Genomic DNA, 17243 nt, shown 5'->3' with positions numbered 1-17243 from the left:
AGCCGACGGGATCCGGTGAAACCGCGCCGAGCCCGGAGAGCAGCAGCGCTCGGTGAGCGAGGAGAAGGCGTTTACCGCGAAGACGCAGCGGATCCACCCGTCTCCTGACACCGCGACCGCAGCAGCAGCAGCAGCAGCATCCTCCGGAGAGACGGTACTGCTCCATCATCACCGCGCACGAAGCGACCGAGAGCTCGGGCCAGCCGCGGGGAGAGAGCGCTTTAATCGGGACGCGATGCGTGTGCGCGCGCGTGTGTGTGTGTGTGAGAGAGTGTGTAAGCGTGAGTGTGTGTGTGTTTGATGCTGGAAGCGCATCGCTCGTTGCGGTACTTCACGCGTTCACACGCGCCATTGACGCCAATGACATCACATCTGAACGAGCCCGTGCGTTTACTGCGCTTTCATCCGCGGAAAAGCGCGATTACACGACGCGCGTGAGGAATCGTGTCGTGTAAGAACGCGCGCGTTTGTTATGCAATTCCGTCGCGTTGTGCGGAGAGCGACGCGACGCGAGCGCATGCGTCGGATCGCGCAGAAGTGCGGTGTTTTTCATAGTCACAATATATTTCACGCAGATGTACAATAGACTCGGGGATGTTATTGCTGGCGCTCGCGTTGCGGTGAGCAGGGCCAGCCCGTGGGATTGTGGGTAAATCACAAATAACACGAGCGTCCGTGAACATCAAGGGTTTTGTTTAGAATGCACGTAAATACAGACGTGTCACCGTTTCATCTCGCGTCGAGCTGATCACCAGAAACACCAGCATTTATATCACATTCACTGCTGAGGTTGTTATAGCATCAGAAAAACGCTTTTGGCTTAGTATTTCAAGCTTGAATTTAAACTACCATGTAAAAAATGATCTAGGCCAACAAAATCAATGGCAACAAAGAGTAGTGGAACAATAACACACTGTAAACTAGAGAAATCTGGTCTAACCCGTAGAAACACGGGACACGGCGTTTTTATTGATCTGCATATGAATTCTCGAGTGAAGTCTTTGCTCAGATTATCCTTGAACGCGCTTCTGATGCGGCAGTAAACGCTGCTTCTGCTCTCCGGTAATATGTTGTTTTGGCTAGACTCGGTGATTATTGTTTGATAGTTATTAATCGCCTGAAATAATAAAGAGTGCATCTTTTACTTACTGTAATGTGTAAGGACACTTTATGCGTGTCTCCTCATATCACCCTCACCTGAGGGTCCGCAGATGGCGTAAAATAAATCTGTGTATATTGAGGTGAAAAGCGGAAGCTCTCTGGTGTTGCGTTGTTGTTTTAGAGTAGAGGTTGGCATCAAGTGGCAGCAAGTCTTAACTGATTCCTTTATCAAATGATTCATTTAGAAGGAGGGATGGCTCAGTGAATCGAACTTCTGCTTTGTTTAGACGACAAAATACAATCTATATTGACGATGTTGTGTCCAAAATGCCTTTTAATACGGACTTTCTGAGAATCGTATCAAATCAGAGCTGGCTTCTCCAGGGCGGCTTTGATTTGTTCAAGTGACTGTATAAGCTTTGGATCTGCTATGTATATTTATATAGAGAGTACAAAGTATAGCTTAAATGTGCTGTTTTTTTTAAGTATCATAAGAGTATGGCGGTCCTGCAGTGTTGATTCAGAGAAGAACCGATGACCCTGAGGCTTCTCCACCAATCAGAAGCTTTAAGTAACGATGACGGAGGGCTGGATTTACTAAACAGGGCCTTAGAGCTAGGAGGGGAGATTCTGCGGGTGATTAAAGAACACATTTTCATAATGACCAGCACAATCCACCAAGAGCAGCACAAATTACCACCTGCTTTAAAACATAAATCATGAAGCCAATACGTGTGAACGGACGGGCACTAATCTTAGTAAATTGCGTTGAATCATGAATCATTTAAATACCTTTCTCTTATAAATTTACAGATGGAAAGGCAAACTCATACAGATGCATTAATCTCCCACTGCGTGTCTTTAATAAATCAAATGAATGTTTGTTCTGGGCTGGCACGAGCCGGGTTGCCAGGTTTTCACAACACATCCCACCTGATTGCTTCTCGAAAGGTGGGGTAAAATACACATTTCTTGCAGACTTCTCCTGATTTTCATCATCTAGTCAATCCTGATAGTAGTGCTTTAATGAGGGTTCGCTCTGACGCAGGCTGATAGTAAATCTGGTCCCAGGGGTCACTACAAAGTGAGCCACTTACCCCCTCACATGTGATGCTCACTACAAGGATGCCATTTTACTATTCAGGATCATGTGGGCTCAATGTAGTTCAATAGTAGAGAGTTTATGTTGGCAGAAAAGTCTAAAAATGATATCATACATCTCGTCTTAAACTATTCTGTTCATTTGAACTTTGAGCTCAAAAGGTATTTCAGACGTTGGTAGTTGGTGAAGCAGGGCTTCGTTTGACAAAGAATCATTTTGTTATGACTCAACAGGGCCTCGATTTTTAATGATAGCTTGAATTTCCTCACAGACAGACCTGCCGTGAGTCAAGAAGTTCTTAATCGATGGTATTTGCATTTTGTTGAATCCATTAGCCTTTCCCCTCAGTAAATTCCTAATTTGCTGTTTGTGAATAGTAACCTAGCTGTTTAGGTATTGGATTAGAAATGTAGGCATTAATATGTGCTTAATTACTACTAATAAATGGGTAATATTCTAGTAATATGCATGCTAATAAGCAACTAGCCTAAAATAATGTGTTTTCACATCACTTTTAGTTAGAAAACACATTTAATCTTGTGCTTTACAGCAGATTTCCATTAGAAAAACTCTTTATGAAGTAATACAAATGATGTCATTCTCAATGCTTCACGAAGACCTTCGTCTTTTTGATTTTTTTCAAATACTTTTTTAATTCGAATCAAAGTTTGTTGTGATTCTTCTTGGTGTGATGGGAAGAAATCTTCCAGAATTGGACAAATTTGCAAAACTGTAGTCCAGGGCTCCTGAGATCTGTCCCTCAGAGTTTAGCTCCAACCCTAATCAGACTCAGCTGAGTGATCCTGAGGTCCTTCATGAGCTTGTTCAGGTGTGTTTAATTAGTAGTTGAGAAAACCAAATGCAGCAGTATGACTGTGATATCTCAGGCTGTATCTGAAATCACCTTCATTCACTATTCCCTACATTAGTGGACTTGAAGGAGTGAATGAAACGAGTGAGTGCACCGGAAGGACTGCTGACTTGACATTGATTGCTTGCTGCTTCATAATCATGTGAAGCAGCTCAAAATCACACTAATACACACATTTTTGTGGTGCATTGTGGGACTGAATGAGTGCATTCCAGAGCTTCCACTATGGTTCAAATAGTCCCCTCAAATAGTGCACTGTGATTTCAGAAGTTTGCGTTCTGAAGATGAAGAAAGGTCTTAAAGGGTTTGGAACTATCCCTTTGACTTGTATATGTGTTTTTTTCTCTTGTTTGAGAACACTGTGCGGTTCCCACACACCTGAACACATCCCTGGCATTGTTTCAAACAGGTGATCAGGTAAGAATCTCACAGCTTGTGTTGTTTGTGCTCTCTCCAGGTGTGCCGACGAGCAGCGCTGCCACAGAGTCTTAAGGGTGGGTAACGCAGTGGGCCACCCTCGCCCCTTCTGCCCCCATGGCTTGCGTCCATGAGCAACATGCCCCCTCCCCGTCCCTCTCAGGGTTCAGCACCCCGCTGTCCGATCCCCCCTTCTGTCGGCCTGATTCAGAGGTGCCGGCGAGCACGCCTGACACCGAGCTCACCCCGACCCAGTGTGTGCTCCGTAACGTGCTCTCCATCGACCCGGTGGGAGGCGGCAGCGGCACACACACCCACAGCAACAGCCCCACCCTGAGTGACGAACCCGCCAACTTCTCCAACAGCGTGCTCAAGCTGCAGGAGGGCGGGGCCGAGGGCGGAGCCGTGCGCAGCCAGTCCGACAGCTTCCGACTGCAGGCGGGCGGGGGAGGCTTCCTGGAGGGCTTGTTCGGGTGCCTCAAGCCCGTGTGGACCATGATCGGGAAAGCCTACTCCACAGAGCACAAGCAGAGCCAGGAGGGTGAGTACGGCGGTCCGTGGATGCAACTTTGGTTCCAGTGACACTTTGATTCTTGATATAGGCATGCTTCATGTACGTATTACAGCGGTTCAGAATTATCTCATATGACAAACACAACCCTAAAAAGTTATAGTGTGAAAAACTGGTATACCGTGCCATTTGAACAAATCTACTTCATATAAATCATGGTGTCTGTTTATACTACGTGCCTTCTTGACAGAGGCTTTTTACACTAACTCCTCCCACCAGCGTGTGATTGGGCAGTCAAGACTACAAAAGACGCTCATCAGTTCCAGTGGAGTAGATGATAAAGCACATGCTTGTTGATGCAATCGACAAGTTTTGCTCAACTCTTTTCAAATCTCATATGATCTCATGTATTAATAATCTCATATCATTTCAATAAAAATTAAGGAAATAATAAAAGAGCTGACAATCAGTGATCAAGTATGGAGGACTTTTTTTGTCCCATACATATGAAGCTGGATATGTTACACTAACATTCAGAAGTATCAGTTTTCAAATGTTCTTTTGAATTCATGTCGTGATATTACTATGAAGCACGTTAGTTTCACTGCCTCTAGTGTTTCGTATGTATAGGTGCATGTTTCAGTTCTGCAGACATGTATTCAGAGGGGGCGTGTCTTGCAGAGTCCTGGGAGGTGCCGTTTGAGGAGATCTCCGAGCTGCAGTGGGTGGGCAGTGGGGCGCAGGGAGCCGTTTTCCTGGGAAAGTTTCATGGCGAGGAGGTGGCTGTGAAGAAAGTCCGAGACATCAAGGAGACTGAGATCAAACATCTGCGCAAGCTCAAACACCCCAACATCATTACCTTCAAGTGAGTGAACGCAAACCTGCACACCAGCATCACCTTCATTATACAAAAGCATTGTTATAAATAGTGTATAGGCTCACTGGTCGAAAAATGTTTTGAATATTTGTATTTCACAGGTTTTTTTGTATTTATGTTTTATTCTTGCTGTTTTATCTTTCAGTGCACAATAATTCAGCGTTGCTAAGCATTAAGTAAATAAACTTCAAACTAGACTACGTCCAAACTGTAGATGGATTATAACTGTAAACCTACTTTTAATGCATCAATACAACATTCTAAAGATTCTCTAAAGAAATGTTTGGATACTCTTGTCTCATGTCTTCATATATATATTTTTGTTACATTTGAAAATATTTTGTTACATCGAGTACATATATATTTCCTACATTTAACATTCAACACGAATTCCAGTAATGTTGGGATGTTTTTTTTTTAAATTTGAATAAAATAAAAACTAAAATACTTTTAAACATAACAACTGAGAAATTGTACATTTTTATACACTTTTATAAATGAGCTCATTTCAAATTTTAAGTTAATTGACATCAGGTCTGTTACATGATTAGCTGTAAAAGGGACGTCGTCTGTGAAAGAGTGCGTAGAAATACTGTGGAATACTTTAAAAACATCACATTGCAAAGGCTTTGCAAATGTCATCATCTACAGAAATCTCTGTGTAAGAGACAAGGCTGAAGACTTTTGTTAAATGCCCGTGGTCCTCAGGTCCTAAGACGACACTGATCTCTCATCACGTGATTCTGTCATTGAATTCCTCCAGAAACCTGTCAGTAAACACAACCCATTAAACTTGTAGGGCTTTAGGAAAGTATAAACAGATAATTCAGCGACCGCACTAGTCAAACAGACCCTAAACAGAAGCACGGAAGCAGCAGCAGCTCACGTCAAGCTCGTTCCCTCTGTACGTGTGTTTCAGGGGTGTGTGTACTCAGGCTCCGTGTTACTGCATCATCATGGAGTACTGCGCCCAGGGCCAGCTCTACGAGGTGCTGAGGGCCGGCCGGAAGATCACGCCGTCCCTGCTGGTGGACTGGGCCATGGGCATCGCAGGCGGCATGAACTACCTCCACCTGCACAAGATCATCCACAGAGATCTCAAGTCACCCAAGTAAAACGCTGCTGTAGCCTCATTAGCCGAGACCCTGGTTTATGACTGGGAGCGTGCCTTACACCCGTGTCTTCTCTCTGGCAGCATGCTGATCACACACGATGACCTGGTGAAGATCTCAGACTTCGGCACGTCTAAGGAGCTCAGAGACAAGAGCACCAAGATGTCGTTTGCAGGCACCGTGGCCTGGATGGCGCCCGAGGTGATTCGGAACGAGCCCGTGTCGGAGAAAGTGGACATCTGGTATGATCAGTCATAATCACTGGGTCTGGGAGGTTTGCAGAGATGGACGTAGATGAATGCAGCTGGTGTGATCTTCTGCAGGTCCTTCGGCGTGGTGCTGTGGGAGATGCTGACCGGTGAGATCCCGTATAAAGACGTGGACTCGTCCGCTATCATATGGGGCGTGGGAAACAACAGCCTGCAGCTTCCTCTTCCTGAAAGCTGCCCCGATGGCTTCAAAATCCTGCTCAGACAATGCTGGTGAGAAACCAAGAAGTGTACTGAATGTAAAGCAATTGTAGCAGATGTAAACAATGCAATAAACGTATGCCAAATCAAACTCCTACTTAAGTTTAGCTAATGACATTTAATATAAATGTAAACTATAGTACATTAATACGTACGTGTCTTTTGTGATGCTCGCGTGTGTTTGTGTAGGAACTGCAAACCCAGGAACAGGCCGTCGTTCAGGCAGATCCTGCTGCATCTGGACATCGCGTCTGCAGACGTGCTCTCCACCCCACAGGAGACCTACTTCAAATCTCAGGTGAGACGAAACACAACACTGCCAAGGGTCCTGGAAATGCACCGCTTTTACCGCTTTTACCACGGTGAAAGATGTAATAGTATATTTCCTTGACAGGCTGATTATTTTAATCAGTTTTGAGAGTAAAAAACATTACTTGATATTGTTTTGGGGGTCTCCTATAATAGGTGCACATTCAAACTGAAGAAATGCTTTTGTTTTCTCAAAATACTTGTTTAATATCGCCTCATTTTCCAGCGAAGCTCAAGTGAATCGTTCAAAGCAGTTCTAAGATTCAGTCTCTCTAAACCACTCCTTTCCGTGCTCTGATTGGTCAGATGGCCCGTCATCAGTGAAATGATGTGTTCGTGGGCGGGACACAACGATGCACATCCTGATTTTGCTGAGTTTGACGTGTTCCTGGGTATTTTGTTGAGACTTAAACAACATTTTAATCCAAAAATTTAATCTTAACTATATCTCTATCCCTAAACCTAACCTTACCGATAAGTAATGTCTAAAATCAGATTTAATGATAGATGAATGACACTGATGCACAAGCACCAAACACTGAAACTTCACTAAAACTAAAAGCTGGTTCTTTAGATCTGTTGTTTCAGGGTCAGCAAAGACACTGATCCAGAAAAATCAGGTTCTGTGTAAGGAAAGGTTTTCCAAAATGTATATATAGTTTGGGAAAAGGTCAACACGTTTGTGTCAGAAACACTAATAAAGAAATAAATGACCCATCAGAATAAGATGTAATAATTTAAAAATATAAAGAACATATCATTTTTTTGTCAAATTCAAATGGATTCTATTTACAATTTTAACCATGTGGAAAATAACTATAGGCTCTTTTTACATTAATTAGCAAAAATTAGCAGTTTCTTTGCAGTAAATGTAATAGTAGATTCAATAGTAGATACTTTAAGGCATTTCTACTGAAACATTAATCATACATTTTTAAGACAGATTTTATTTTGCACAAATATTGACTGACTTTAGTAAGTCAACTTATCAAATAAGTGGATTTCACTCTCCATCCACCAGGTGGCGCTCTAAAATAGTATTCCTTTTAAATGTACTTTTACAATAAGTACTGCAAGCTTTTTTGCCAAAATATTTAAAAGTCATGGGATTTAGTTAAGATATTTTGTATATACATATATGAGCCGAGCCACAGTGTTGATGATTCGAGATGTGTGTGTGTGTGTGTGTGTGTGTGTGTGTGTGTGCGCAGGCCGAGTGGCGTGAGGAGGTCAAGCAGCACTTTGAGAAGATCAAGTCAGAGGGCACTTGTCTTCACCGTCTGGATGAAGAGCTGATCAACCGGCGACGAGAGGAACTCAGGTCAGAGACAGTGTACAGTAATGGTACATTTAATTATCAACCTGCACTTACTGTAGGGTTCGTGATCAGGGCTTGGTTTAGGGTTAGCTGCATGTACTTATGCATAAGAACATTGGGACGCTGTATTGCAATAAATCACCGCAACCTAACTCATTTCTGCACTGGCTGAATACGGGATGAGGTGATTCATTGTGTGGTTACTTTTACAATGAGACAAGAAATGAAGCAGTGCCCATCACGAAGCATGACGTCTGTGTGACTGGATTTAACAGGCATGCTCTTGACATCAGAGAACACTACGAGAGAAAGCTCGAGAGAGCCAACAATCTGTACATGGAGCTCAACGCCGTGATGCTGCAGCTGGAGCTCAAAGAGAAAGAGCTGCTCAGGTAAAGCACTTCTTTTCACCTGTGTAGTATGACCTTATAAGAATTACTTTTGTAAATTAAAAATACCAAATACAGGGGCTTTTTTTTTTTTTTTTTTTTTTTTTTAAGTGGACTTTTTTCAGTCGATGCACTTTGGTTGAAATTTTTCACTTGGCTGATTTTTCATGCACCGATTAACGCTGGGTTGACTTTGTCTGCTGGTATGTAAGTGTATATTTTTGGACAGTAATGTCGATCCAGGATCGTATCTTAGCAAAATCAGGGAGTGGGCCTGTATCCTGTGGGGGGTCCGGGGGATGACCTACATTTCGTCTACATTAGGCCTCCATTAGCTTTTTGCCAATCCACAGGTTCACATTTACAGCTCTGTGTGATCTCTGCATGATCAAGGGTGGGTTTTGGTCTTGATCTGAACAAGTACAACAAACAGGCTTATTAGAAATGAAATGAATTCTCTTCCAGTAGGAGACGCTTTTGAAACGGCTGAATTATAGCTGTACACAAAGAAGCGCCGTTCAACAATTCTAGCCTACTTTTACACGCATTATAGGAAAGATTAACGCTAAATAAAAATGGCGGCGAAACCTTTCTGAAGTCATTCTTGAAAGATACATTCATATAAAAACAACAGTACTGTGTTTTGTCTTTGAAATGTGCAGCGCTTGCATTTATTCAATAAATCATCTCCCCGTCCAGGAGCGGCTCCTTAACTGTTTATAAGCTTCATATTCTGATTGCTGAACACATCTAATGTCCTCGCGTTATCCTGTGAGTGCCACGCTAGTTGGAAGTAATTATAATAGTATTAATAGTATTTATCATCTCCAAATGTGGATTGAGAATGTTATAAGTTGTGGAGGAATTCGGGTGAGGAAATACATAATTAAATGAATATTCTCTAAACAAACATAACACAGTAGAACCATATAAAGGCGTTTGAGCATGTTTAAACTATAGGATTTTTACTTTAATCATTTGATATAGTACTCCACATAAAAAAAGCTGGATGATGCAGATACGTATAGCTCTTGGTCTGGAGTCTGATAATGTAAAGATGTGAAGATGACAGACTCAAATCTCTGTTTTCACCACAGATTTACATTGAAAATGTGTGGGGCGCTGTTGAGCTCAGGACGGCCTCGCTTAGTATCATTTTGATAGTTTAATATGTTTTCAAGTTTTAATATGTCCGGCTTACTTTACGACTTTTAAAAAAAGCCCTTATAGACGAGCCGTGCTTGGTCTCGACACATTTTTCCATAGCGGCCTGTAACACAGGACAAATGTGCAGATCACAACCACAGATGTCACCTTTATATGGCTGGAATGCCTTTTAATTTTCACCCAATCCAGGGTTTGAAAGAGAAAAGTAACTATAATATGGCAACAAAGTACAAACAAAGAAATATTACCTAGCGAGGAGTAACTGTCCTGTAACTACCACACAGACCAGCTGTTAATATCACAGACTATGTGTGTTTAGTGTGACAAAGAAGCCTGGCTTCAGAAAGTCAGAAAGAGCTTGATTACTAAGTATGTTTACACACACAAGAAATTTAATTTGACAATCAAGAGCAATGCAGAAGAAAGTGTGGACATAGTGCAAGATTATACTCAGAAGAGATGAAATATAACGCTTATATAAGAAAAAAATGATATTAAATAATAATGCACAGAAGTAAAAGTGTTGTGGAAAACGTATTATTGGAATAAAACAGATGAATTGCTTCACCAGCTATACGCAGTCATGAAGCAGAACAGAGAATGATGACTGTAGACAGAGCTCTCAATCTTTCAGTCTGTGGACCTATTCTGTTCTCTTTAAAGAAAACTTCACCCAATATTCCATATCACAGTACTCGGAGATGATTAATATTCAGTCAAATCAGCTCCTTCATATAAAACAGAGTGAAATGGTAACGCTGCTGTGTTATTGATTAAGGAGGGAGCAGTGTCTGGATAAGAAATATCCAGGTCTCTTCAAACATCACCCCTCGACCACAGTGGACAAACTCATCAAGAAGAGAAGCGTCCCTCAGAAACTGCCTTCTCATGGCAAGAGGTAAGAACAGACGTCCACACAGGCACGGCATTTATATCTACAGCAAAACAAATTCATCTTTGCCCAATTCATAACATGTATGTATGCACGTTGATTTGTTCTTAAACTGGTTACATTTTTAAATGAGTGACATCATGAGGTTAGTCATTGAGACACCTTGTCCGTGTCAACATTCAGTAATATGTACAATATGTATTACATGCCCTTCACGTTTTGTGTCGTATACACAGTTTCACAATGTAAAGAGATTTGTCTTGTATGTGAACGGATGTATAGAACAATATACAAGTAGTTCCAGTTTCACTGTAACTTCTGAAAAAAGTACAACAAAAGTGTACGATTAAATGTTTGAAGAAGTATGTTTGATGTTTCCATAAATATAGACACGACTGAACATCCTAAATGCATACATTCCCAAAGCAAAATTATTCTGGAGAATAGTTATTTCTTTTTTGTGTTAAGTATAAGTGTTGCATTTGACACATATTATACTACAAGTTAACATTGCAAAAAAAAAAAAAGTTACAACAAATAAAAGTTGGTCAAGAGAATACTACAAAGCAGCTGATTAACTTCCTGCAGTCTTCAGAAACCCTCCACCTCCCCCAGCACCACCTGTCTAGGTCAGTTATGGGGATCGGTTTAATTATGTCTGTTTCTGCACCAGCTTTAAGTCTTACATCGCCACAGCTGCATGTTTGCATACGTTTTGACATTAGGAGGTGCACATAGCAGATGTAGTCTGCCAAGACCGAATATATTTACATTTATCTTTATTCGTTTAGCAGACGCTTTTATCCAAAGTGCGTTACAGTTCAGAAATACCAGCAGCAGTTCATCATAAACAGGCAAATAAACACAGGCATTGTTCAGATTAGTACAAGCTAGTCAGGGAGGGATGAAGGAAAGAGAAAGCATAGGCTTTTTTATGTATTAACATAATTGTATATGTATAATATATACGTTATTATGCTAAAATAAAATTCAGAGAGCCATTAAACTAAAATATATTACACTGTAACAAGGGTGCTGTATTATGTAATGTAATATATGTTGTTTAATCAGTAGTTGCTTTTTAACTGCTATACACAGACCCGACCTCCTGAGGTCCGAGATCATTCTCCCCAAGATGGATGCCGGTGTACTGCAGGTGACCGTCCCACCATGTGCAAACCGAGGACCTACCTCACCTAGCCGGGCCCGCAGGGTGAAAACTCGCCATCGGAGGAGCGGCAAGGGAAGCAGCGGGGATCTGTCAGGGCCTAAGCACCCTTCTGCCCCTGCTAGTCGAGAAAGAGAGCCCCCGCTGCCCAACACAACCACGCCGCACCGCCCCTCACTGAAGCTGCTTCGGGGGGCGTGATGAGGGAGGGCCAGCTGGAGCCGCCCCCGCTGAAGTTATCCTCATCCAGCCCAGATCTCCTGTGCTCCACCCGCCGTGTTGAAGATGGAGTCAGTGGAGCTGCCACGACTGAGGCCCTGGGCAGAGAGCCCGGCGGTGGAGCCGAAGCAGGGGCTGGTCTGGATGAGACTCCACCCAGGAGCGACACAGCAAGTGAGGACGCCGCTTCACTGCCGTTCTCCAGCAGCCCGGATTCACCCTGCTGTGGCCGAAGTGGAGCGGTGGGCAGAACTCATGTAGGAGAGGAGAGAGAAGAGGGAACCGGGGCGGTGCGCTTGCCCAGAGGATCCAGCGGCAGTCACCTGACTCCATCAGCCATACTGTATCGAGCTGCTATCACACGCAAACAGGTACACACCTCTCTATTCCCTACTTTTCATTTTGGAAACCAACTGATCAAAAGCTGCTGTGGTAGAATATAAAATAATTCAGTCAAACAGAATTTATACCAATGTCAACCCATTAACCCTGCGGAAACAGTTGAAACAGTAGTTTCAAGCATGTCTGAAATGAATTGTGTTGAATTCCACCAGCGACGTGGCGTTTCCTCAGAAGAAGAAGAGGGAGAGGTGGACAGTGAGGTGGAATTACCAAGGAGACGGTAAGAATACAATCACGTATTCTATCTGCGTGAACTATGGTGGTTTAGTTTAGTTGCTATGTTTATGTAAAACACGTGTAATAAAATAAGGCTTTGTTTTTAACCCACTGGGTGAGCATTGTATGCCTGGTCATAGCACACATTAAGGTGCTCAGTTATAGAAACCTGTTAGATCAATGCTTCCTAACCCAGTTACTCTAGGACAGTCTAGCGGGAAGCAGAAGGTACCTTGAGGACCTACTACTTGCACATGGACACTGTACTCTCCCATGAAGAAACGATTGCCACTTTATAATTCTGTGACATTGGGACATTTAGTAATAAAACGTAAACTAAAAGACTTTCAAATCACATGAGCCAATATTTTATTCACAATAGAACATAGAGAACATAACGAATGCCTAAACTTTTTTCTAAACCCTTTTATTCACTAAATGAGCTTATTTCAAATTTCATTTGATGCCTGCTAAAGATTTAAAAAATTGACAAGGAGGAGACAGAGGGCTGAAAAATCAAGAGACTTTGAAAAGATTCAGCTGGGAGAACATCTAGCAACTATATTATTTTACATTAGCTCCATAACATGATTAGCCATAAAAGGGATAACTTAGCAGAGTCTCTCAGAAGTAAAGGTGGAGAAACTCAGAGAAACTGGATGAATCTCTTTGTGTGAGGGACAAGGGAATTTCTTCCCAGGTAGAAGGTGAAAAAGAGTACATTTACGTCTTTTTGTCTCCAAGTGAGGTAACTTGCATATGAAACTGTATCAGAGGTTGATATACAAACTAAAAAAAGATTCTAAGAACACTTATATGTTCTAACACATCTTGTAAACATCTAGTAAACCCTCGCTGGAGCTCTTGACAAATGCACAACAAGATCAGTAGAGGATTCTGACATCCCTCCAGATGATGTCTAGTTCAGGGAAAGCCTTGTGTATTTCAGCAAGACAATGTAAAACCACATACTGAAGCTATTACAACAGAATGGCTTAATACTAGAAAAATCAGGTGCCGAAATGCTGCAGTCCAGGGGCCTCATTTCTAAAATACTGCGCAGAAATCATACTAATTTTGATTTTACGTTCATTTCTCGAATATGTGTGTGTGTAATTCATTGAATTGATTGAATCAAACATAATCTGGAACTTGAGCACAAATGAATGGTTTCAGGTCTCTGCTTGTACACGACTCCTAATTAATGTAATTAACACATAAAATATCACCAATCATCATAATTTAGAGCAGTGAGCTTACAGCTTACAGCTTACATTTCCAAACACCTTCAATACTTCGACAATACAAAATGCATACGTCTGCTCAGACCCTGACATGATGCTATGGACTTTCCCACATCAAAGTTTTTATAAATATGAGCCAAGAATTGGACCAAATTCCAACATCCAGACATCTTCATACTGTTTTGAAAAGAAGAGGATATGCTACACCATGAAAAACATGTAGCAGGCATTCAATTAGAAATTAGCATTTTGGACATAAAACAGTAAAATTTCTCAGTTTTAACATTTATGTAATGTACGTTCTATTGTGTATAAAATACTGGTCCCAACATTTCTGGATTTCAGGTTGTATGTAATTATAGTAATTACTAAAGCTAGGTAATAACCAAGTACTAAAGCTGAACCTAACCTGTTTAGTTAGGGTTTGACAGTTCTGATTTTAATATGACCTTGTTTCATTGTTTATATGTTTTGCAGACGGCCAACCAGTATAACCAAGTGCCAATCAGTATCCACTTTCAGCTCAGAGAACCTGTCCGTTTCCGAGGGAGAGGAGGGCCACACCACTGACCACTCCCACAGCGGCACGCCGGATGTGGTCAGCACTAACACAGATGAGCGACTGGACGATCGCAGCGATGACCTCATCTCCCAGGGGTCTGAGATCCCTGTTGATATTACAGACCCTACTCTTTCCGAAAGAGAGGCTGCTGCGCTCGAACAGGAGAGGGCCAACTTTGACCTGGAACAAAATATTCTTGAGGTACTGATATTGTGTGAAACCTTTCAAAACTTATCCCCCATTGAAAACAGGTTTCCCTGACCTGGCTCTGGAGGTCCACTACCCTGCAAAAATTAGCTGGAGCAAACACACCCGAAAATGCAGTTTGCAGACAGACTCTGTAGGACAGACCTCCAGGACCAGCCTACCTTCTCAAAGCCTGTCTATATGTAATATATATCTATATTAACTGTGTGTTCGTTTAGACCATCTTAAATCACACTCTTTGTCCTGTTTCCAGACTCGTGCATTGTGTGAGGACTCGGACTGTGACAGTGCTGAACTCGACCAATCAGGGAGCGGAGAGCCAAGTCGTCCCCCGAGCGCCGGAGGCTGGGGCCAGGGTCCTCAAAACTGAAACGCACGCACACGTACACGCACACACGTTATAACACAGAACAGCACACACTTTCACATTTAGTTGCACCAAAGCGAAACCAACACAGATTTTCATGAAGCACGTGTGCGCACACATCCTCTGAGAAACGCAACGATACACTACACAAAACGACTAGCCACCTTAAGAACAAATATGCCGACACTGGTCATAACAACTTCGGGATCGTAACTGCCTCGTGACCAGGACGTAGCCACGGAAAATATAGCAAGATAAGTTTAGCAGCAAGCTGCTGCTAGAGATAAGGATTACAGGAACTACGTGAACAGATCAATGCAATTAAAAACTTCAGGGCATTCCCAATAAGCAGCAATGATGCTATCAATAGGTTTGTGCTGTTGTAGTGCAGGCAGACTTCCTGGTGGTCCAGAATCGTGTCCGTTGATGTGTCCAAGGCTTGTGGTTAGCGCGTTGATGTAAAGTCAAAGAGTCTTGATTGAATCTGTGGTGCTGGATGAAACTCCTGATCACAGGAACTCCGTCCTCCAGCCTAGATGAAGTAGTTTTACCAAAACTACACCCCAGTGATCTGTTCAGACGTGACATAAATGAAGTTGCTCTCAGTTTGGGACTGACTTCACTACTATGTACAGATGCTTCCTTTCCAAAGCATTTACAAGGTGCGTATACAAATGTGATCCTATTATGAATATAATGCCCTGAATTTCTGTAAATATATATTTAGTAAGCTAAATCTAAGAAAACAAACAAGAAAATTATTTGTTATAACATAATGAAAATACAATAAAAACGGTCCAGTTTCTACTATTCTCCTGTGCTTGTGCCACCCTATCATGGCAGCTTAGATTGGTCTGGTGTGTAAATGTACAGTTCTATATATATATATATATATATATATACACACACACACACACACACACAGTCAGGTTGGCTTTGCTAGTGAAGGACTGTAAAACACCTTGGATGCAAGTATACACAACACACAGACCGAACGGCACATAAATGTACAGTACATGATTTATGATACGGAGATACCTGTTCCAACTGTCTGTTCTCCTCTTACCTCTCAGATTATCTTTCAGTACTTTTTTCTTTCATAGGGACATGCAATATGTACATTTCAACCTAATCTGAAGAAAGCACTTTTATTTTCTGCACTGTAAAAAATAAAGTAAAATGAATAAATGACAATAATTTAATGTATATGAATTTTAGCTTGCCAGATGTAGGTCTGAGAAGGGTAAAGTCCCGAAGAACAAATGCATGATATACATTTTTATGTATTTTAATTTTTAAATCAATTGTTTTTATACATCTAAAGAAATGTTTGCACCTTTTTTACCTTGAATGTGTAATAATGTTGTGTTGCTTGTAGGCACTTTACAGTAGGATGTTTATATACATGGACATGATCACTTTCTCATGTTGCACTGAAAATGTATTTATGATAATGGTGATGGTTCAATAGATCTCCAGTTTCAAGAGTATGTATGTTAAGATAACCATTTAAAATCTTTTTGAAGATGATAACTTGAACCACATTTTTTTTTTCTTGATGATGATGCTAAAAATCTCCTGGGCTGCATTTCCCAAAAGCATCGTAATCTAAAGAAGGTCATAAAACCATTGTCGCCGTGGTCTTTATGATAAGCTTAGTTTACAATACTTTTGGGAAACGCAGCCCTGGACCATACAAATCATGATTTATTTGTATTTTTTTTGGACTACTCAGCATGGTCAAAATGCAGATATATTGGCAGCTCTGTTCTGACAAAAACAAAATCCAAAGTTTGAAAAATTGGTTACATTTGAATAGACAGCAATAATCTGACTATGAATTAGAAACTGCTATTTAAAAGGTACATTTGGAAAAACAGGCATGAAGTAATCTAGATGTATTTTAGTCACATTATTAAGTCATGTAAACACCGTAATCCATCATCCTACAGCAAACCATTTGACACATTCTATGTTTGTGAACTTGTAAAAATGAAAATATATATATATATAATTATTAAATAATAGCTAAACTATTAAAAAAATATGTGAATATATTGCTTTTCAATATTATGTGGAATTTAGTACTAATCTGGTTCTATGAACAAGAAAACAGTTTTATAAGCATCTTGTGGGAAGAAAAAAGAAACAATGCCTGATGGGAAGCCCCCTAGTATAAAGAACTACAAAAGTTGCTTTAACACAGAAGTGCACAGTTCAAGTTAAACAACGATTTTGCAATGTGACTTTTATAAGTCCGTTTAGTATGTAGAACCTGCCATTTATGTCTAGTAGAATAAATAAAGCTTAGAAAATAATTTT

At 41.3% G+C, this 17243-nt stretch overlaps 1 protein-coding gene across 1 annotated transcript; it reads left to right on the top strand.

Annotated features, from left to right (window-relative positions):
- Positions 1–15: 15 nt before the first annotated feature.
- On the top strand, positions 16–16978 carry map3k12 (mitogen-activated protein kinase kinase kinase 12). Its single transcript, XM_043234047.1, is given in 15 exon segments — positions 16–154; positions 3532–4032; positions 4684–4867; positions 5799–5990; positions 6075–6233; positions 6315–6473; positions 6651–6759; positions 7982–8091; positions 8364–8480; positions 10423–10542; positions 11635–11867; positions 11870–12294; positions 12478–12545; positions 14263–14548; positions 14808–16978. Coding segments are annotated over 14 exon segments (2703 nt in total). The 5' UTR covers positions 16–154; positions 3532–3608; the 3' UTR covers positions 14925–16978.
- Positions 16979–17243: the final 265 nt, after the last annotated feature.

The sequence above is a fragment of the Puntigrus tetrazona genome, unplaced genomic scaffold (assembly GCF_018831695.1).
Source record: "Puntigrus tetrazona isolate hp1 unplaced genomic scaffold, ASM1883169v1 S000001055, whole genome shotgun sequence".
NCBI classification, from domain to species: Eukaryota; Metazoa; Chordata; class Actinopteri; order Cypriniformes; family Cyprinidae; genus Puntigrus; species Puntigrus tetrazona.
The sequence above is the reverse complement of the archived record's forward strand: the minus strand, read 5'-3'. Positions and strand labels throughout refer to the sequence as shown.